General features: G+C 42.5%; 1 protein-coding gene and 1 long non-coding RNA gene across 2 annotated transcripts in view; both read left to right on the top strand.

The window, feature by feature from the left end:
• PDSS2 (decaprenyl diphosphate synthase subunit 2) overlaps window positions 1-5563 on the top strand; it is a 259962-nt gene extending 254399 nt beyond the window's left edge. The window contains exon 8 of the mRNA XM_059401140.1: window positions 4640-5563. Coding sequence (XP_059257123.1) covers window positions 4640-4798 — 159 coding nt within the window. The 3' untranslated portion in view covers window positions 4799-5563. The remainder of the gene's footprint in view (window positions 1-4639) is intronic.
• Window positions 5564-6138: 575 nt separating this feature from the next.
• Window positions 6139-23357, top strand: LOC132018335 (uncharacterized). The gene is made up of 4 exons (XR_009404512.1): window positions 6139-6619; window positions 7007-7100; window positions 16898-17039; window positions 23171-23357. It is a non-coding gene; the product is annotated as an uncharacterized LOC132018335 (long non-coding RNA).
• Window positions 23358-23391: the final 34 nt, after the last annotated feature.

Genomic DNA, 23391 nt, shown 5'->3' with positions numbered 1-23391 from the left:
GTAGACTCCCTGTTGAGCAGGGGGCTCAATGCAGGACTCCATCCCAGGACCCTGGGATCATGACCTGAGCTGAAGGCAGACGTTTAACTGACTGAGCCACCCAGGCGCCCCCAACCCAACTGTTTTAAAATACAGTAACTCAAAATATGTCCCCCAGCAGGTAAGGTTCTCCCAAATCTGGCTAATCATTGGAATGACTTAAGAAGCATTTTTAGGCCTTATTAAATCCGTCTCTAGGATTGGGGCCTAGATATCTGCACTTTAAAGTTCCCCAGGTGAGGGATGCAGGGGTGGCTCAGTCTGTCAAAAGGCTGCCATCACCTCAGGTCATGATCAGGGGTCCTGGGATCCATCTCAGCAGTCTCCCTGCTCAGCAGGGAGCCTGCTTCTTCCTCTCCCTCTGCCGCTTTCCCTGCTTTTACTCTCTCTCTAATAAATAAATAAAATCTCAAAAAAGAGAGAGAAGGAGAGAAATGTAGAATGCAATTGCACAACACAGCCTGATCCTTTCAAAACGGCAATATCATAGGGGAGAAAATTATTAAAGTGTTGTAACAGATGAATGCAGTGTGTGAAGCAGGACTCATCATGATTCAGGGGAAAAAATAAAACCACTAACAAAGACATTTTAGAGCCAACTGGGGAAATTTGCTCATGGACTAGATATAACACAATGGTGGAGAATTATTGTTAACTTTCCTAGTTGTGACAATATTCTGGTTATGCAGGAGAGAGTTCTTAGGAGCTGCAGTCAAAGCAAGGGTGAAGCCTACTGCAGCCCAACATGTGTTCAAGCCAAGTCCTGCCAGCTCAGAGCCTGTTGTTAAATATTTCAGAATTTTGTGATTCCACTGTCCTTGGTCTCTTGTGATCAGCTGTGATGGGAGTTTTTATACCACAAAAATCTGCAAATGCTACAAACCGGGTTTTTCTCCTCCCCTGGAGAGGTAACGTACCAGCCAGCATACCACTGCCCACAGCTTATTTGCAAACAGTTGAGAAAACACATACATATAAGTAGATAAAACAAAAATAGCAAAATATTGACAATTGTTGACTGTCAGTAGTTATGTGGTCATGTATTGCACTAGACGAGGAGTCAGCAGCCAGTCCGAGAAGGCGAAGGTGGAAGTATTTTAGGCTCTGTGTGTGTGTACAGCTCTCCCACTAGAGCCCAATGCAGCCACAGACAATATGTAACTGAACGGACATGGATATGTGCCAATAAAACTTTATTTATAAAAACAGCAGGGTTAGATTGGGCTTCGAGCTGCAGCTTGCCAACTCCTGTTCTAGTCTTTGAACTTTTCTGTACTTTTAAAATATTTGATAATAATTTTTTTTTTAATTCAGATTTCTTAGCCTAGTTTTCAGAGCCCTCCTGGATCCCCTGTTACTTATCCCTGTAAGGCTTGTCACACCAATCTACCTTTATTCCCTGGACACTGTACTCTGGTCTCCTCTGTGCCTTTGTTTAAGCTTTTTCAATAAGATTCCCTTGCTCCCCTCAACCCTGTAACTGCTTACCAACATTTTCAAACATGCCTCAAATCTCACTACCCTATAAGGTCTTCTTGAATCTCTTCTAATTACAGTTGATCTCTATTTCTTTGATCATTTATAGTCCTTTATTCGTCCCGTAGTTCTGCTGCTTTTTACAGTATACCCTTAACTAGTTCCTGATCCATGAAGCAGAGAAGGATCATCGTACTTTCACATAATAAGTGTTTAGTTAATGTCTGCACATTGAAATCCACTCATGCATTTATTATGCATGTGCCTGCAGGTACCAACCTAAAGTGTAGAATACAGAATGTTGGCCTGTCTAAGTTAGGTTTGGGGTAATTAAAGATAATGAAAATTGAGAGCATGTTCTCTCTTCCTCCCCCCTCTCCCTCCCTTTTGCTTTTCTTCCTTATCCTTCTCCAACTACCTTTGAGGTTGTTGTGCATGAAGCTACAAAAGACTTCATCTTTTGGATGGGTTGGCTTTCTAAGAGCCTGAGGAGGAAGAAGACTTCAGTTGTTTGGAATATTTGTAGTGTTTAGACACTGTCTAGCACTCTGTGCTGTCTCAGGTAGTTGACTCCAATAGTCCTACAAGGAACTGCCTCTATTACCCCAAGTAGTTAAATGGCTCCTCTAAGATTATAAAGCTACAGTGGGATTCGAATCCACCATTTGAGTGCCTTCATGCTTTCAGTGGTTGGCAAGAGACAAGGGCATCCTGGGCTGAAATAGTCCTGAAGTTCACGTGCAATGTGTGGCAATACCCGTGGGGCAGTGAGATTCTGGCAGAGTGTAGTGTTCGATACTGCGGGACGGGGTGTTGGAAACCCTGGCTTCTGACCACAGCTGTGCCACTCCTCACCTGTGATCTTGGGTGAGCTGCTGAGCTTCTATGAGCCTCTGTTTTCTTCTCTGTGTAATTAGAGGAATAAAGCAGATTGTTTCTTTTATTCCTTCGTGTTACATGCTGTATGCAGTAGCTTAAAGTCTAAGGAAGAGATAGACATGGGAATGGAGAAGTACAACACTGTATAATAATGCTGTACTCCAGGGGACGCCTGGGTGGCTCAGTCCTTAAACGTCTGCCTTACGCTCAGCTCGAGTCATGATCGCAGGGTCCGGGGATTGAGCCCCACGTCAGGCTCCCTGCTCAGCGCGGAGCCTGCTTCTCTCTCTCCTACTCCCTCTTCTCGTATTCCCTCTCTCACTGTGTCTCTCTCTGTCAAATAAATAAAATCTAAAAAAAAAATAATGCTGTACTCCAGATAGGCACAGGGCACTTGGGGAGCCCCAAGGGAAAGAAGGGGCACCCAGCTCCTTAGGGCTCTCATGCCTAGCTGAGCATATTCCGCTCAAGTGGAATTTGGGGAGTTTGAAGGATGTGGGGAGATACGGGAACAGTCTCAGGGGAGATAACAGCTGCGAGCAGTTTCCCTAAATAATGATGATGGGAGAACACGGGCTGGGCAAGGGCTAGATCAGGAAAGGACTTCTGTGACCTTATGAGAGAGCTTGGACTCTTCTGAGGGGTATTGGAAAGCAGTGAAGGATTTTAAACAAGATCACATTTGCATTTTATAAAGCTCTCCTTGGCAGCATGACAGATGGAGTCCAGGGGCAAAATCTGGTGGTGGGAAGACTCTTGAGGAAGTGGTTGCATCAAACAAAGCCAGGCGAGGGATGATGGTCATCTGAACGGAGGTCGCGGCAGTGAGCACGAAGAGGGGAGGATAAATGTGAGAGCTCTAAAAGAGACGGAATGGCTAGGATCTAGAGACTCCGTCCATCCAGATGGATACAGACAACCTCACAATCTCTGTGGTCTCAACAAGATGTGTTCCTTGCCCATGCTCCAGGGCCCACGCAGGTAGGAGAGGCACCATGGCGCTCACTGTGGTCATGCTGGAATCCAGCACGAGGAACTTCTCCAGTGTGGCTGGGCAGTATAGCCACCTTGGGGAAGGCTCTGGAGGGATTTATGCGGATGGTTTAAATGCTACCGCCCAAAAGTGACTTACATCCCTCTCCACTCACGGACTAAAACTTGACCCTTGGGGGCACCTGGGTGGCTCAGTGGGTTAAAGCCTCTGCCTTCGTCTCAGGTCATGGTCCCAGGGTCCTGGGATCGAGCCCCGCATTGGGCTTATCTGCTCGGCAGGGAGCCTGCTTCCCTTCTCATCTCTGCCTGCCTCTCTGCCTACTTGTGATCTCTGTCTGTCAAATAAATGAATAAATAAATTTAAACAACAACAACTGAGGACAATTCTGAAAGTTCCTGTTATTTAAAAACAAAAACAAAAAACATTGTCCTTTGGCCCCACCCAGTCTCTGGGGGCCAGAGAGCCTGACCGGAAATGAGGCATGAAGGAGGCCCCCCCCCCCCCAGGTTTCTGATTTAGGGAGTTAGGTAGAGGTATTCACTGAGAAAGAGAAGAGGGAACTGGGGGAAAAGGAAGCAGGCTGACCAAGTCACTATAAATCTCTTTCAGCTCTGAAGGGTAACCCTATTATTGGCCCTTCCCCGTCATCCAAAAGAGGGATTAGAAATAAACTCCACTTGCTGGCAAGAGTTTCCTTTATCCTTTACAAAGGTGTGTTTCAGTTCATTCTTCCCAGTCAAATAAAGGCTCTTAGTTTTAAAAAAATGTAGCGTTCAGACCTCAACTAAGGTGTCTTTCTTGAATTTTCATACAGACTATTGTGTCAGCATACAGCATTTAAAAAAAAAAAAAGTCACTAAGTAGGATGTTAATGAAGCCTTCCTCACGTAAGAATATCAGGCTGCTGCATTCAAAATGCCAGAGATGTAAATGCCCTCCGCCTTCATTACCGCCGTCCCCCAGAGGGGCACATTTCAGGATATCAAGGGGTGGGAGCGGGGGGGGAGGAGGCGTCATTAGGCTGATTGGAGCCAATTGTGTTCCTCCGGAGCCCAGACACCTAGCAGCCTTAGGGAACGGTAGTGCCTCCAAACCTTTAGGGACTGGTGTCCTCTTTACCTCAAAAAGAACGTAGCAGAAACAACGAACCCACACTGTGCCCCCCTCCCCCGCCCCGTGTCCACCTCCCCTCCCCAATTTAACTGTGGTACCTGAAAAACTGACTTTTATTGTGCATTTGTTTCTTAACAGTTGCGGGAAACAATCAAAGCTGGCAAAGGTGTGACTTCAGCTATTGACCTGTGTCGTTACCATGGAAACAAGGCACTGGAGGCCCTGGAGAGCTTTCCTCCCTCGGAGGCCAGATCTGCTTTAGAAAACATTGTGTTTGCAGTGACCAGATTTTCGTGACACCAAATTAAAAAGACACTATTGTTCGTTAGCCGGAAAAAACCGAAAAACAAAAAACCTGGGGGATGAGGGGATCGGGAGAGCTTTCGCGATGGCATATCTAAATGTCTTAATGACTTTAAAATCATAATCCATTTTTTCCCCCTTCCTTTTATCACATTGGTAAATGAATCCTGCCTCCTTTTTGGAACTGCTACAAACAAAATTAGAAGAAAAAAGGTCAAGCAGTTTTCACTTGTCACGCCAGCAGCACACTTGAGGCTGCAGTAGCAGAAATAATTAATGAGATTCGCTCCTGTGACCTCAGCAAATGGACAGGAAATAAGTCCTTATTGATTGGACCGAGCCCGGGATGGCGCCGGGGCGGTGGCCTGTGGTTTGCCTTCTAGAGAGGGCAGAGCAAGCTGGAAGCGGCAGGTGTCAAGAGAAACACGATCGGTGCCAACCAGCGAGGACTGTCAAATCAAAAACTAGTGACCAATTGTTATAAGGGACGATAGTTTTGATAATGAAGAAAAAAAAATGTGCTTTGTCTCCTTGCAATTACGTCTCTGTATCTGTAGGTACAGTATGAATACACTTCGCGCTACTGGTTTTGGTAAGGGTTGGTTTTTTTTAGGAAAAATTTGCTGAAAAAGTAATGCTAAATATTTGAAGTAGGAGATTAAAATGTTATCATATGTTAACTTGGTTGTAGTAGGAATGGCTTCCTTTTCTTTCTAGAAGACCAAAATTTTTTTTTCAAATGCATTTCAAAGACCCAAACTCTTTTTTTTTTTTTTTAAAGCCAAACGGGATGCTTTTTTTTCAAGGAGGATGTATTCATTTGTCATAATTCAGTCTAGAGAATACCTTTACAACTTTTACAAGTGTCACATACATAACTGTTGATCTGGGGAATAAACTGTCAATTTTTTTTTTTTTAATTCAGAATGTCACATTTTGGTCTTGAACCACAGACATCCAATTACAGAGAATACAAGCAATCTCACAGGCCTGCAATCAGACACCGTCTCTGTGTGGTTCATGGAGATGATTTTTGTGGTTTGCCTGCATGCAATATGAGAAGACCGTGGACAAGAAGGCTGAGTTTACATAAATGATCCAGATTGAGACTCAGCTACCTTTCTTCCTTATGTGGTGTAATTACAGCCCTATCTGCAGACAGTGAACACAGCAAACAGATTTTATTACCTCGTTCACTCAAACACTAAGTGAAGTTATTTTAGTTAAATTCCTTCCCCCCAAAGTTACGAAACCATTTTATCAGGACCCAGCATGTGGCCTGCGATGAAGAGAAAATGTGAGCTGCAGAGGTTAAGGTATTGTATTATGAAATATTTTTTAATATACTTAAAATATTATAATCGTATAGTTCGTGCTACCACAACTTGAACGCCTGTAGATTTAGCTTTAGCGAATGCTTTTCTGTTTGAAACGGTCTTTTCTTGAAGAAATTGGCTTAATTAGTAACTCTGGTTAGCCACATTAGATCAGACTAGGTTTTAATCATTAACTTCCACAAAGGAGGAGTCCTGCTTTTTTTGTTCTCTAGATATGCAGGAACTTACCCCAACCTGTCGGTTTTCTGAAGCAGATGGTCGGGTGCTCTGAGGCCCGATTCCTGGGCTCTTGTTTCTGCTTTAGCAGCTCGTTTGTTGGGTGACCTTGCGCAAGTCACTTCCCCCTGAGCCTCAACTTCCTCTTCTGTTAAATAAATGAGAGAATGTATGCCTTCCGGCCTTGTTTTATTTTCTAAAAGACTGTCATTTCTGACCCTGGATGGTAGAGATGCTCTGTGAGGTTCAGGGAGGAGGAAAGGTGAGACCCAGGGGGAGAGAGGCTATGAAGGAGTGCATAAAACTTACTAGCAAATTTCCTCCGACACGGCCTCGTGGCTTAGGGCCTACAATATTCCTAGCTCTCTTTTGTATGGCCTGTAATCCTGGAGTCTTCTGTTTCAGCACCTGACTTTCTGCTTTTTCTGGGACCTTTCCTCCCCTGGCTCAGGTGTCCTGCCCTCAGTGTTGAGGAGCTCTGCCTCTGTCTTCCCGCTCAGCAAAGTTCTCCCAACCTCTCCTCGGGCTTTTGTTAAACCTAACACTGTTGGGTAATTTACTCTCCAGCTTTAAATGGTGAGAGTGTTTCTTCATGCCCCTTCTTTATAGAGATGTTTGTTTATGAACTCTTATGTCCTTATAATTTCAGATAATTTAGGGAGAAATTTGGGGCACCAAGACATGCCTAATCACACCTCTTAGTCTACCGCCTGGGTGCGCCCGGGGACATCACTGCCGACCAGGTAAGACTCTGGCCTCAGAATGTCCCCTCCACCCCCTCTCTGTCACCCCCCCATCCCCAGTTTCTTGCTAGAGGGAAGAATTCCTTCATCAGCCATTGTGCTGCTCCCCTCCACTTGGTCCCCCCAACTTGCAAATTGGCTCCTCCAAACCTCATTCAGTTCAGGCTCCTAAGACCAGCCACACTCTCCTCCCTGTCAGTCTTGTCTTGCTCCGGTGTGTGCAGGCTGCGACAGTGAGGGCGTGCTCTCTCTTTCCGGTCCCGCAGCCACGCCCTGGGGCTAAGCCTCTGACCCTCTCCAGATGCAGAAGCAGGCCCAGCGGACCACCTCTGACCGCCTGGCCTGCCCCACCTCCCCACCTCCCCACCAGAGAGTCTTTCCAGGTAGCGCCTGGTTCTCTCTTCCTCTGCTTCTCTTCCCTGCTTTCCAAGATCTCGAGCCTGCGGCCTCCTGTCTGCTTCCTGCCCCGATTCCTGATCTTGAGTCTTTCCTCTGCTGACTGACTATATATGGTCCAGCCTCCCTCCGGATCCCCAAAACGAACTTCCTCCCTTCATGCTGTGTGTTCTTCTGCCTCCATATTTTTTCTTCTCAGCGTCCCCAACACATTTTCTTACAGTCTCCTGACTCTAACCCTTGCAGCCAGTCCCTACCAGCCCCCACCACCTAGACCAGTGTGGAGCTTTGGTGCCCCGAGAATCCTGTGGAACAGATCCCTTGGGTCCCTCCCTGCACAACACTGAGATGGCCTTCCGGCAGATGGCGGCCAGACTCCCCACCCCCCCCCACCCCCCAGAGCATTCCAGGTCTCTCACGCAGCCGCCCCTCTCCCTGGCCACACCTTGACCCAACTCCGTGCAGGTCCTTCCCCCTTCTCCGCCCTCCTTCCTACCCGACCCATCTCTTAGTCACACCCCGGGAGACATTCTTTTCTAAACACTTACATTCTATTTTCCCAGAAACTAAAAAGCAGTTTCCCGCCCCACTACGTTTTCTGCTTTTAAAGTCCCCAACTTTGAACCCGTTTCCTGGCATACAAAAACAGTATCCGTGAGATACGGATTAGATAGTGAGCTGTTTGCCATTATGAAGTCTTTGAAAGAAGATACAGTTTATGACTATCATTAAACTTTGTTGTAAGTTTTACTTGATGATACTAAATCGCCTTCATGTTTTCTTGCTCACATAATGTGGTTTATGTAGGCACACCGAAAAATAAACTCTCAGTGTCATGACTGGCCTGGTGCAGGTCTCACTCTCTAATGTTTGAGACTGTGTCTTACCCGTGACAGTATTACTGCTATGGCCCAGGATGTGGGTGACAGCAACAAGTTGGGATAAAACACATATACATTAGTACAAAATGCTCCAAAAAAGGGTGCCTGGGTGGCTCAGTGGCTTAAGCCGCCGCTGCCTTGGGCTCAGGTCAGGATCTCAGGGTCCTGGGATCGAGTCCCACATCGGGCTCTCTGCTCAGCAGGGAGCCTGCTTCCCTTCCTCTCTCTCTGCCTGTCTCTCTGCTTACTTGTGATCTCTCTCTGTCAAATAAATAAATTAAATCTTAAAAAAAAAAAAAAAAAAAAAAAACTCCAAAAAGATAGAGACCTTTTTTTAGGCCCAGTATCTGCAACACACTGAATTCCAGTGATTGCAAAGCAGTTGGAATAGAATAATCCATGATGATCTTTCTTCAAAGTCTAAGTCTGAGAAGGTGCTCCAACATGGCCATCTCCAGGCAAGCAGGTGTGGGGGAATTATGTCTGATCAACAAAAGTACAGCTAAAGGATACGTCTCCTTTTCTTTTCTTTTTTTTTAAGACTCTAGCTAATCAGCAAGTTCATCACTGATAAAGAGAACCTTGCTTTTCAGAAAACCAGTTGTCAAGCTCCTTCCTAGAGTTCTTAATCTCAGGAAGCTCCTTTCCTGCCACTTCATTTATCTTCCCACTTGGAAATCCTATTGTTAAGATCACCTTTCTGACCAATAGATGCTCCAGAATCTATCTTTATAATCTGGAATGACTGTCCCTCACGGTAGAGCAGACATGCCACACCTTTGTTAAAGCACAAAAGGGCAGAAATGAATTGGACTGGTTCTTGAATTCATTAAACTGTGAGGACATAATTGTCATTCCATTATTATTAATAGTTTCCATTATTGTTAATCATGTTTTAGTAATACTAAAGCTATTTGCACTTTCTTTTACAAGCATAAAGCAATCTAACAAAATAATCATTTACCTCTTTCTCTTCCCTACCTTCAGTCCTGATCTCAAATTAACTGTTTTCTTCTTGCAGAATGGGTCCTGCCTTTCCATTAAGGAGATAAAATGCTTCTAAAGGTGACTGAAGGGGCACCTGGGTGGCTCCGTGGGTTGAAGGACTGCCTCCGGCTCAGCTCGTGACCCCAGGACCCTGGGATCGATCCCCTCATCGACCTCCGTGCTCAGCGGGGAGTCTGCTTCTCCTTCTCCCACTGCTGCTCCCCCTGCTTGTGCTCTCTCTAATAAATAAAATTAAAAAATAAATAAATACATACATACATAATAAAGGTGACTAAAAACCAAGTGTCACCTGGGGAGAGTCTAGAGAGGCCAGACCTGATGGTGGGATCCACCTCTTTCTCTAGGTCACCCCACCTGCTCTTGGGGCGCTGATGTGCTAAGTTTTCAGCCTGCCCTGGTGAAGGAATGTTCATAGTTCCGTCTTTCTGTCTGTCTTCCTTCCTTCCTTTCTTTCTTTCAGACTTTATTTATTTGACAGAGAGAGAGAGAACACAAACAGGGGGAGTGGGAGAGGGAAAAGCAGGCTCCCTGCTGAGCAGGGAGCCCGATGTGGGGCTCCATCCCAGGACCCTGGGATGATGACCTTGGGCCACGCAGGTGCCCCGGCATGTTCATATTTCTTTCTTTTCTGTAGAAAGAGAAAGTTTCTCAGGCTTTTATTCTTTTTCATTCTTTGGAGATGCTGACCATCTTCCTAGAAAAGCTACATCAGCTTCCTTTCAGCTTGATCTGCTCATTGCCAGGACTGACAGTGAACCCATCACTGTGCATCCTGTGAGCAAACAAGTGGGTCACCCCTGTCTTGACTGTTGGGGTAGCTAAAATTTCACTTTTTGAGCTCATTTTTAAAAAATTAAGATTTTATTTATTTATTTGTCAGAGAGAGAGAGAAAGAGCACAAGGAGGGAGAGCTACAGGCAGAGGGAGAAAGAGGCTCCCCACTGAGCAGGAAGCCCCATGCGGGACTTGATCCCAGGTACCTGGCATCGGGACCTGACCCAAAGGCAGACACTTCACTGACTGAGCCACCCAGGTGTTCCCCCCCCCTCCAAAAAAAATTTTTCAAGTAAGCTCTATGCACAATGTGGGGCTTGAACACATTTAAGTAAATAACAACTTTAAAAAATTTTTGGAAAATAGAAAAAAATTAATCTTTCACAGTCTCACCATGCTAAAATAATCATCTCACCATTTCGTTTCTATTTCAGCCTTTTCTATCATGCATATCTTTTTTTTTTTTTTTGGCATGGGTCTAATTATAGTATACGTTTAACTTTGGGTCCTGCTATTTTCACATAACATATCATAAACATTTTTCCATGATGTTGCAGTTTTTATAACCATTATTAATAAGTAGGTTAAGTTATAAAGGCAGCTAAATTTCTATTCCTGGTCAGATTCTGCAGTATAAATAAGTATGCGTTAAATACTTGGTAAGAAAACCTCCTGGGGCACCTGGGTGGCTCAGTGGGTTATGCCTCTGCCTTCAGCTCAGGTCATGATCTCAGGGTCATGGAATTGAGCCCCGCAAAAGGCTCTCCGCTCAGCAGGGAGCCTGCTTCCCCCTCTCTCTCTGCCTACCTCTCTGCCTACTTCTGATCTCTGTCAAATAAATAAATAAAATAAATCTTTAAAAGAAAGAAAGAAGAAAACCTCCTAACCTGGGGCACCTGGATGGCTCAGTCTGTTGGGCATCTGCCTTTAGCTCTGGCCCTGATTCCAGGAACCTACAATGGGGCCCTATATGAGGCTCCCTGCTCAGTGGGAGACGGCTTCTCCCTTTCCCTCTGTACCTTCTCACCCCAACTCATGCTCTCTCACTCACTTGCTCTCTCAGATAAATAAATACAATCTTTGAAAAAAGGAAAAAACCTCCTAACCTGCTACAAAGAAAGTCTTTGAACTTGGAAAAATAACGCAGCAGGTTAAAACTGTGGAACCAGAACAATACAAAAAACTGTGGAACAAATTCCTTTAAAATTCTGCAACTTGAACGATTAATTTTTTTTTTTTTTGGTTGGTGGTTCCATTCCTACAAAATAATGACTTCTTTCCCACTGAACTTCACAATCTAAGGAAGGAAAGGGCCTCAGTCAATAATCATACCTTCTGCTCTTGGCAAAGACCACAGAGAAACGATCTCATAGGAGATGAGAAGCCATCTTTGCTTGACAGTGTAGGGAAGTAGGGGCACCCAGGTGGCTCAGTGGGTTAAGCCGCTGCCTTCGGCTCAGGTCATGATCTCGGGGTCCTGGGATTGAGCCCTGCATCGGGCTCTCTGCTCAGTGGGGAGCCTGCTTCCCCCCCCCCCCTCTGCCTGCCTCTCTGCCTGCTTGTGATCTCTACCTGTCAAATAAATAAGTAAATAAAATCTTAAAAAAAAAAAAAGAAAAGAAAAAGTGTAGGGGAATAAAATAGGCCACTCAAAAATGTGCTGCTTTGGCACATTGGTTATTTTGAATTAAAGGTATTTGAGGAGTACCTGGCTGGCTCAGTAAGATGAGCATGCAACTCTTGTGAGTTCAAGGCCCATGTTGAGTATAGAGATTACTTAAAAATAAAATCTTAAAAAAAAAAAAAAATTGAGAAACAGCCTGTGCAAGAAGGACCCTCTGACCCTCCTTTATCCTTCTGAAAATGAAATAAATCTCCCATGTAAAAGGTACCCTTCCTCTACCAGGAGGAAGAGAGACATCCTCATCACAAGAGATAGGAATTTAGGGCTAAGAAGGCCATAGAAACAAATTTTGTTACTTCTTCACTACTACCCCCAAGCCCAAACCTCTTCGTCTTGTCAGCTCTTCACAAATTAATTCTTTGTCTAAAAGGTATAAAAGCTGCTTGCTTTGGTTATTATTTGAGTTTCATACTTTTATGGGCTCCTTAAATACAAAATTAAATTTGCTTTTCTCCTGTTAATCTGTTTTCTGCCTATTTAATGATTAAGCCAGCCAAAGAACCTAGAAGGAAATAAGGAAAAAATGTCCTTCCCCTACAGAAGACTTGGGAGAAGGAAACTTCTAGGGTCTGTTCAAAGGGAAACAAAATAATCTATATCTGACTCTGATCATTTGCTATAAAAGTATGAGCTTATTGTGTTTTGTTATTATCTTGTTTCATTTGGGTCTTTTTTTTTTTTTAAGCCCAGAAAACATCATTCTCAAAGAATTAAGCTACACTTGAAATCTTTCCTTCCTTAAGTTAATCATTGTAATTTTCCTATTTGCATTATTTCTCACTTCCTTTTCACCTCACCTCCTCACTATTTCTCACTTCCTGTTTGCGTTATTTCTCACTCAAAACAGCATTTTGCTGATTTCTGCCACCATAATTACATCATGAATTGCCTAGGAACCTGAGCTCATATACACAGAATATGATCAATTTATTGTGAACTTTCTAATTGCTGCCTGTTTATGCTTCGCTTTCCTTATATCCTTCTTCCCTTCCTTTTTATGAACATCAGGACTGCTTTAATTGCATCCTTTTTTAAAAGCAGCTTAAGTGAAGTATAATTTACATACCATAAAATTCATCTAGTTATGCAATTGGATGATTTTAATAAGTATACAAAGTTGTGAACACGTCACCACATTTCAGTGTTAAAGATCCCTTGTGCCCACTCACAATCAATCCTTGGGCAGCCACTAATCTACTCTCCATCTGTAGATTTGCCTTCTCTGGACATTTTATGTAAATGGAGTTATACTTTTTTACATCTGGTTTCCATCATTTAACATCATGTTTTTGAGGTTTATTCATTTTGTAGCATTAATCATTACTCCTTTTTTTTGCTAAATAGTGTTCCATGATAAGGATATGCCACATTTGTTTATCTGTTTACCAGCTGATTGGCATTTGGGTTGTTTCTACATCTTACCTATTATGAATAACGCTGCTATGAATATTCAAGAACAAGTCTTGGTGCGGACAAGTTTTCATTTCTCTTAGATTCCTAAGAGTAAAATTTATGGTAAAATTATGTTTAATGTTTTAGAAATTGCCAAGCTATTTTCCAAGTAATATCATTTACATTTCTACCAGCAACACATGTAGATTCCAGTTTCTTCATATCTTTACCAACCCTTGATAGTCTCATTTTTATTATAGCTATTCTAGTAGAAATGAGGTAGTATCTCATTGTGATTTTTGTTTGCATTTCCCTAATGACTAATGATGTTAAGCATCCTTTAATGAGCATATTAGCTGTTTATATTTCTTCTTTGGTGAAATGTCTATTCAAACATTTCGCCCATTTCTTAATTGGGTTATTGTCTTATTATTGAATTATAAGCATTTTTTTTAAAGATTTATTTATTTTAGAGAGAGAGAGAGCATGTGCATGTAGAGGGAGGGTAGAGGGAGAGATCTTCAAGCAGACTCCCTACTAAGCACAGAGTCCGAGGTGGGGCTCAGTCCCACAACCCTGAGATCATGACCTGAGCCAACTCACTCAACCAACTGAGCCACTCAGATGCCCCGAGTTATAAGCATTCTTTTTTTTTTTTTTAAAAGATTTTATTTATTTATTTGACAGAGAGAGAGATCACAAGTAGACAGGCAGGCAGAGAGAGAAAGGGAAGCAGGCTCCCTGCTGAGCAGAGAGCCCAATGTGGGGCTCGATCCCAGGACTGAGATCATGACCCGAGCTGAAGGCAGAGGTTTAACCCACTGAGCCACCCAGGCTCCCCTAAGCATTCTTAATATATTCTGGATACAAGTTTTTATCAAATATATTTCCCTCCCATTCTATTACCTGTTCATAATGATGGAATTTTTTTTGTTTGCTTTTAATTTGAGGAGCAAGCATGAATGGGGGAAGGGGGAAAAGGAAAAGCAGACTGCCTACAGAGCAGAGAACCCAATGTGGGACTTGGTCCCAGGACCCCAGTATCATGACCTGAGCTGAAGGCAGATGCTTAACCTACTGAGCCACCCAGGTGCCCCCATAATGGAGTCTTTTAAAGCACAAAAGTCTTTAATTTTGATTAAGTCCAATTTGTTAACTTTTTTTTAACATATAATGCTTTTGGTGTCATATCTAAGGCATTACTGCCTAATCCAAAATGACAAAGATTGTTTTTGTGTTCTTTTCTTAAAGTTTTATATATTTAGCTCTTAAGCTTAGGTCTATGATTAATTTTTAGTCATTTTTTGTATATGGTGTGAGATAAATCAGGGTTTCTTGTCCTCAGCACTGTTGACACATCAGGCTGGGTCATTTGCTGTGGGGGTCTGCCCTGTGCCTTGTTAGATACTCAGCAGCATCTCTGGCTTCTACCCAGTAACTGTCAGTAGCACCCTTACCCCCAATTGTGACAACCAAAGTTGTCTCCAGACATTGCCAAATGTAGTCTCCCTTTGGGAAGCCCAAATTACCCCCATTGAAAACCACTAAATTAAATAAAAAATTTTTGTATGTGGATATCCATTTGTTCTAGAGAAACCTTTTGTTGAAAAAACTATTCTTTCCCCCTTTGAATTGCCTTGGTAACTTTGCAGAAAATCAATTGGCCATAAATATAAGGGTTTGTTTCTGGAATCTCAATTCTGTTCCATTGATCTCTCTCTTTCCTTAAGGCAGTATCATACCGTCTTGATTACTACAGCTCTATATTAAGTCTTAAAATTGGGAAGTGTTGGGGCGGCTCAGTCAGTTAAGTGTCTGCCTTTAGCTCAAGTCATGATCTCCACGTCCTGGGATCGAGCCCCGCTTTGAGCTCCCTACTCAGTGAGGACTCTCCCTCTGCCACTCCCCTGTTTGTGCTTGCTCTCTTTCTGTCAAATAAATTAATAAATAAATATTTTTTTAAAATAAAATTGGTAAGTGTAAGTCTTCCAATTTATTTTTTTCATTTAACTTTTTTTTTTTTTTTTTTTTTTAAGATTTGATTTATTCATTTGAAGAAGACAGAGAAAGCACAGGCAGGGGAGAGGGAAAAGCAGACTCCCCACTGAGCTGGGAGTCCTGCAAGGGATTGATCTCATGACCCTGAGATCATGACCTGAGCCAGAATCAAGAGTCAGCTGCCCGGGCGCCTGGGTGGCTCAGTGGGTAAAGCCTCTGCCTTCCGCTCAGGTCATGATCCCAGGGTCCTGGGATTGAGCCCCACATCCTGCTCTCTGCTCTGTAGAGAGCCTGCTTCCTCCTCTCTCTCTGCCTGCCTCTCTGCCTACTTGTGATCTCTGTCTGTCAAATAAATAAATAAAATATTAAAAAAAAAAAAAAAGAGTCAGCTGCCTAACAGACTGAGGTGCCCCACATTTCACAAGTAGATTCACAAGTAGTTATAAGAACTAACACAGAGAGATTCCATGTACCCTTTATAGTTTCCCCCAATGGTAACATCTTATAGAACTGTAATACAGTACCACAGCTAAGATAATGAGATTGTTACAGACCATCAATCTTGTTCAGATTTCCTCATTTATACTTGTAATTCTTTTTCAAAGCTATTTTGGCCACTCTGGCATTTCCATAAAAAAGTTCTGTGAGTAGTTTGTCAATTTCTACAAAAGAGACTTCTGGAATTTTGACAGGGATTGTACTGAATATATGGATATAATTTTGGTAAATTGCCATCATAGCAATATTAATCTTCCTTTTTTTAAAGATTTTATTTATTTATTTGACAGAGAGAGAGAAATCACAAGTAGTCAGAGAGGCAGGCGGGGGGGGGGGCGGGGAGCAGACCCCCTGCTGAGCAGAGAGCCCAATGCTGGGCTCCATCCCAAGACCCTGAGATCATGACCTGAACCAAAGGCAGAGGCTTAACCCACTAAGCCACCCAGGTGCCCCAAATATTAATCTTCTAATCCACAAGTCATGATTTTCTTTTCCTCGTTTTTAATTGTGGATATATAATATATGTGTGTATATATATGTATTTTTTAAGCATAACGTGTACCATTCTAGTCATTTTAAGTGTACAATTAAGTGATATTAATTATATTCACACAGTTGTGCAACCATTACCACTATCCACTTCCACAGCTTTTCCATTACCCCAAACAGAAACCATGCTTCTCTTCTTTAAAGCAATAGTGAAATTGCCAACTTACTAGTTACTGTACAGTCTTCTATGATCTCCAAAGTCTGACCCCACGCCCCAGGTCAATAATTTAGTACCAAACTGTGAATCCTGGTAATTATCTTTGGAGAAAAATAGATAGAATCTTTGTTAAGAAACTGGTCTTTAGGGGCGCCTGGGTGGCTCAGTGGGTGAAAGCCTCTGCCTTCGGCTCAGGTCATGATCTCAGGGTCCTGGGATCAAGCCCGGAATCGGGCTCCCTGCTGAGGGAGCCTGCTTCTCTGTCTCTCTCTCTCTGCCTGCTGCTCTGCCTACTTGTGATCCCTCTGTTAAATAAATAAATAAATAAAATCTTTTTAAAAAAAAGAAAAACTGGCCTTTAGAGTCTTCAGATCCCAGCTCTGCCACTGACAAGCAGGTTACTTACCTTCTCTGAATCTTAACTTATCATGCACAATTTGAACATTCTTATTTCTCTCAGTCTTCTAGGTGTGGTCTTCACTGAATGGGGAGCAGAGACTCCCAGCGATCCTCAGCAGGCTGCAGGTGCTGCAGGAGGCCACAGAGCAAAGATGCACGTTACCTAAGAACATATTATTTTCTCCCCACAAAGCTAAAGTTAGGTAATTCAACTATAAATGATTTTTTAAAGTTTTATGTCATATAAAATACACATATTATGGAATTAAATATAAGCTTTGCATTTATTTTAATATAAAAGGTAAGACTTAAGGGGCACCTAGCTAGCTAAACATAGACTCTTGATCCCAGGGTCGTGAGTTCCAGCCCCAAGTTGGGCATAGAGCTTACTTTATTTTATTTATTTATTTTTAAAGATTTTACTTATTGATTTAATTAACAGAGAGAGAGTGAGGGAGAGCACAAACGGGAGAGGAGCAAAGGGAGAAGGAGAAGCAGACTCCCCACTGAGAAGGAAGTCCAACGCGGGGCTCGATCCCCGGACCCTGGGACCCTGACCTGAGCTAAAGGCAGACACTTAATGATGGAGCCACCCAGGTGCCCCTAGAGCTTACTTTAAATACATCAATAAATCAAATAAAATGTAAGGCTTAAAAAAAAATGTAGAGTTTGTGTTGGGTGTTCTGAGCTCAACCTACTTCCCTTCCATATCCCACATTCCACTTAGCGAGTCTTTGACCCTCCAATCTCCCTTTCGTCCTGATAGGTACTTCCCATTCACAGCCCTTCTTCCTCCAGAACCTCAGAATCTTTAACACAGCACACCAGGCAGCAGCTATTAAAATTTCAGAACCAGCACACAAGTTGAGATCTATCTGCCATCTCCATTCAACTAGCTAACAGCTATTTGCTTCATATTTTATCATTTGGGAGTATTTGAAATAGAATCAATAGCCCTAAAAATCAAAGTGGTTTTATTTACTCTTGGCTTTTCCAAGTGTTACTTTCTTTCTTTCAGATGATTTTATTTTCTCTGCTTTACATATAAACTGTTATGATAAAGACAATGAAAGGCATCATGTGATAGGTTGACTTTTAAAATGGCAGTATCTGGGGCACCTGGGGGGCTCAGTCCGTTAAGTCAGCTCAGATCATGATCCCGGAGTCCCAGGATTGAACCCCACATCAGGCTTCCGGCTCAGCGGATAGTCTGCTTCTCCCTTTCCCTCTGCCCCTCACCCCACTTGAATCTGCTTCTCCCTCTACTCCTTACCCCACTTCTGCTCTCTCTCAAATAAATAAAATATTTTAAAAAAAAATGAAAAAATAATTTAAAAATAAAAATGGCAGTATCTGTCAGGCTATCCAAGTCTTCTGGCCCCAAGGTATTTATTTTATGTAACTTTGTCTTCCTAATAGCCATCAACAGAAAGAAATTGAAAAAATCCTTTTGAACTGTCTATGTAAAACACTTTACATGCACTATTGTGGTCATTATATTTAAGAAATGTTGAAATGTGTTTTTTTGTTCCCTATTTAAGAAGGCTTCAGGGGCAGCTGGGTGGCCCAGTTGGTTGAGCATCTGACTTCAGCTCATGTCATGATCCCGGGTCCTAGGATTGAGCCAAGCCCCAGAGCTCCCTGCTCAGTGGTGAACCTGGTTCTCCCTCTCCCTCTGCTGCTCCCCATGCTTGTGCTCTCTCGTGTTCCCCCTCTCTTTTGTAAAGTGAATAAATAAAATCTTAAAAAAAAAAAAAAAAAAAGGAGGGGCACCTGGGTGGCTCAGTTGGTTAAGCAGCTGCCTTCGGCTCAGGTCACGATCCCTGGGATTGAGCCCCACATTGGGCATCCTGGTCAGCAAGGTGTCTGCCTCTCTCTTTCCCTCTGTGCTTGTGTTCTCTCACTCTCTCTCTCAAGTAAATAAATAAAATCTTTACAAAAATAAATAAAATTTTAAGATGAGACAGAGAATGGGACTGTGACCCCTCTATTAAAAAAAAGAAAAAAAAAGGAAGGTTTAAATTTTGCCTTATCAGTTATAACACTGGGATTTGTATCTCTTTATATATATAATGAAGAGCTAGATAAGAGCGGGTAGTAGAGAGACAAATCTTTTTTTGACTAAACTATTAAACACCTAAACATTTATATTTTTCTTCCCAGTGATCTACCTACCAACTTTTTATGAACTGAATCTGGCATGACAGATTAATCTGTATCTAGCTGTTGCTAAGCTATCACCATGGTATCAAGGCACTAAGGCAAATATAGATGCCTAAAAACAACTGTGTAGGAAGAAAATTTTGTCCCTAGCCCCCTCACCTTTCCTGTCATCTGGATGAGTACTTCAACATCAAAATTCTGTGTCATAGTTGCTGTTCAGTCATAACAAAACAAAACTTTTGAAAACCAAATTATTACACTCCACAAAAATACAGTGTCTGCAAATGTTAGATTTGTCATTTACAAAAGCCATCACCAGTCTTTGTACCTACACCTTGTAATGATTGAAATAGCACTCATAGTAACTGTTGAATTTTTGCCCTTAAGCAATATAAAACATCAGCAAGAATACTGCCCTATTAATTTAGTTTTTATGGTCAGTCAGAATGAATGGCATCTTTTTGTTCTGCCTCAATAGTTAAAGCTTTTCAAATAGTTTTTAGAATTTCAAATTCTAGTAGATGATTTCAGCCAAAGGCCCTATTGTGAGCTTTATCTTCAAGAGTGATATAAATGCACTCTCCAGTCTTGTCTCTTAGTCCTATTACTTCCTCTGCCTCTCCATGCATACACTCTAAGAGATTATTTAATCCAAAGGGACCAGCTCAATTTTCTTAAAAGTCCCCATCAACGCTACTAAAATATGTTTATAGACTGGATGTATCACTTGTTTACCCAAATAACAGCATAAATATCTGTTTTTAGAAAGCTTTACCATAAATCTTTCTATATGATTGGATTCCTCAGCAAGGCTATGATTAGGAAATAAACCATTTTCCCCCTTGGCTAGTTCTAATGAAAGCTTTCCAACTTAAACATTGTGTTTGAACACTTCTTCCATTCATAGCATGTGCCCATCAAAAAGCCCTTTCTGTTTGCAGTGTGTCAGCTGTACTATTTATAACCTAGTTAACAATGCCAACTAGAGGCAGTAAAAGGTGTATATTTCATATGCAAATGCCTAGCAGTAATTTCTACAATTACATATAGTTGCTTGCTCTATTATGTGTAACACCAGCCTTATAAAACTGAGTACAGGAAGTAAAAAATGGTCTAATATTATGTTTTTACATTTTTGTATTGCTTAAAAGTTGCATTGAATTAATCAGAAAAATGAAAATTAAAGAGTGCAAAATGAAAGTACCCCTAGCTTGTAATGGACATTTTCACATAATGGGACCTGTCACTTTGATCACCTGCAACAGTAGCTGTTCAGACCAAGAAACTCACTGTGGGACGCAGGCTCTTCTTTCTGTTTTGCCTTCAGATTTGTGTTTTCCCAAACAGTCCTCTTGGTGCTTTTTTGTTTTACCAGATTATGATTCCCCTGACTTGGAAATCATGAGTAGAGAGAGAAGAAACCAGAATAAGTTTATGTTTTCTTTCCCTGCCGTTCACTAAGTGTTACTATGGGCAAAACACTGTCTTTCCTACAGAGATGACCAGAGAGTGAGATTATTTTTTTCTTCCCCACCATGATGTGAACTTCTTAGGATCAGATTCTCTTTGAAGTCAGTGGGAGATATAACAAACAGAATACACAGATCTGGGTTCAAATACTGACTTCTCCATCGGATGTGCTATCAGGCCAATTCCCCAAGTTTCTTCTTGCTTTCTTAAAGAAATGAAGAATGTCATGCGTAGTAGTAAAATGGCCGACTGCCCAAATGCCCTACCCCTGTACCCATTACAGAAGCTGTCAGTAAAAGGTCAGTAAAGGAAATGTGTTTTTATAATGAAACAAGCAAGTAAAATAGAGAGAGGGTAAAGGAGCAGTTGATTGCAAATTCTCATTAGAAGAATATGGATTATGAAAGTAGGTCTAGACAGGACATACAGATGGCCAACAGACACATGAAAAGATGTTAAACATCACTTAACATCAGGGAGATACAAATCCAAACTTCAATGAGATACCACCTCACAGCTGTCAGAGTGGTTATAATCAACAACACAAGAGACAACAGGTGTTGGTGAGGATGTGGGGAAAACAGAACCGTCTTGCACTGTCGGTGGGAATGCAAACTGGTGCAGCTAGTGTGGAACACAGTATGGAGGTTCCTCAAAAACTTAAAAATAGAACTAGCCAACAATCCAGCAATTGCACTACTAGGCATTTACTCAGAGAATACAAAAATACTAATTCAAAAGGATATATACACCCCTATGTTTATAGAAGCATTGTAGTAGCCATATTATGGAAACAACCCAAGTGTCCATCAACTGATAATGGATAAAGAAGATGTAGTGTGTATATATAATGGAATACTATTCAGCCATGAAAAAGAACAAAATCTTGCCATTTGCAATGACATGAATGCAGCTAGAGAGTATTATGCTAAGCAAAATAAATCAAGACAAATACAGTATGATTTCACTCATATGTGGATTTTAAGAAATAAGCAAAGAAAATAGATAAATTAAGAAAGTCTTTTTTTTTTTAAGATTTTATTTATTTATTTGACAGAGATCACAAGTAGGCAGAGAGGCAAGCAGAGAGAGAGGAAGGGAAGCAGGCTCCCCACTGAGCAGAGAGAGCCCGATGTGGGGCTCGATCCTAGGACCCCGGGATCATGACCTGAACCAAAGGCAGAGGCTTTAACCCACTGAGCCACCCAGGCACCCCAAAACAGTCTTTTTTTTTTTAAGATTTTATTTATTTGTTTGACAGACACAGCAAGAGAGGGAACACAAGCAGGAGGAGTGGGAGAGGGAGAAGCAGGCTTTCTGCCAACCCGGGAGTCTGATGTGGGGCTCGATCCCAGGACCCTGGGATCATGACCTGAGCCAAAGGCAGACGCTTAACAACCGAGCCACCCTGGCACCCCTAGATCTTTTTTTTAAGGAAGATTTTATTTATTTATTTGAGAGAGCACACGAGAGAGAGCATGGGCTGGGGGTGGGGGACAGAGGAAGAGGGAGAGAGAAAAGCAGACTCCCCACTGAGCAGGGAGTGTGATGTTGGGCTCAATCCCAGGACCCCAGGACCATGACCAGAGCCAAAGGCTCTGGTTTAGCTGACTGAGCCCCCCCCCCTCAAGAAACAGACTCTTAATTGTAGAGGACAAACATGGTTACCAGAGGGGAAGTGAGGGGGGAGGTGTTAAATAGGTGATGGGGATTAAAGACAGCACCTGTGATGAGCTCGGGGTGATGTATGGAAGTGTTGAATCACTATATTGTACATCTGAAACTAATATTATACTGTGTATTAACTATACTAGAATTTAAATAAAAACTCTTTTTAAAAAGGTGGGTCTACGGGGCGCCTGGGTAGCTCAGTGGGTTAAAGCCTCTGCCTTCACCTCAGGTCATGATCTCAGGGTCCTGAGATCGAACCCCACGTTGGGCTCTCTGCTCAGCAGGGAGCCTGCTTCCCTTCCTCTCTCTCTCTGCCTGCCTCTCTGCCTACTTGTGATCTCTGTCAAATAAATAAAATCTTTAAAAAAAAAAAAAAAAAACCAAGGTGGGTCTAGAGACTTTTCTAGGCATATAGGACAATATGAGGTGAAAGGAGTCTAAATAGAGATGATTGGCACCAGTTCAGGCGTGCATCCTCTATTTATCCCCCCTAGGGACCCCAGGGGTGTACCTTTATTTTATGTTTTTAATATTTTATTTACTTATTTGAGAGCGCACAAGCAGGGTAAGCAGCAGGCAGAGGGAGAGGGAGAAGCTGGCTCCCTGCTGAGTAAGGAGCCCCATGCCAGGCTCAATCCCAGGCCCCCGGGATCATGAGCCGAGCTGAAGGCAAGATGTTCAACTGACTGAGCCACCCAGGCATCCCAAGGGGTGTATCTTTAAAAAGCAATATTTAAAATTCAAAGACAAGCATAAAGCTTATCATTTGGGAAGTTATGGGGTTACAGATGGTAACCATATTCCCACAATGTGGTATGTGAACCACCTGCATCAAAATCAGGGGCTTGTGTTAGTATCAGGGTCGCCCCTCCTGCCCCCACCATGTCGTGAGCCAGAACCTCCAGAGGTAAGGGGCAGGGATCACGTTTCTCAAAAGCTTCCAAGTAATTCTCACATACTTTCCAGTTTGGGATCCAGTGGGGGTAGATGTCACATTTCTAAGGTTCCATTGATATTCTAATTCTTGCAGGTGCAACAGAGAGAACATGGGGTTTGAAGTAAGACAGATTCCAGGCAGATTGAAATGCTCAACGGTAAAGCCAGAAAAAGAAAAATCCATGGAGAAAAACAAATACTGCATGACCTCCCGTATGTGTAGAATTTTAACAACAACAACCAAAAACAAAATCCTGAATTCTTGGATACAGAAAATGGATTGGTGGTTGCGGGGGGGGGGGGGGGGGGGGGGGG

The sequence above is a fragment of the Mustela nigripes genome, chromosome 5, assembly GCF_022355385.1.
Source record: "Mustela nigripes isolate SB6536 chromosome 5, MUSNIG.SB6536, whole genome shotgun sequence".
Taxonomy (NCBI): Eukaryota; Metazoa; Chordata; class Mammalia; order Carnivora; family Mustelidae; genus Mustela; species Mustela nigripes.
Note: the sequence above shows the minus strand (reverse complement) of the source record. Positions and strands in the feature narration are given on the sequence as shown.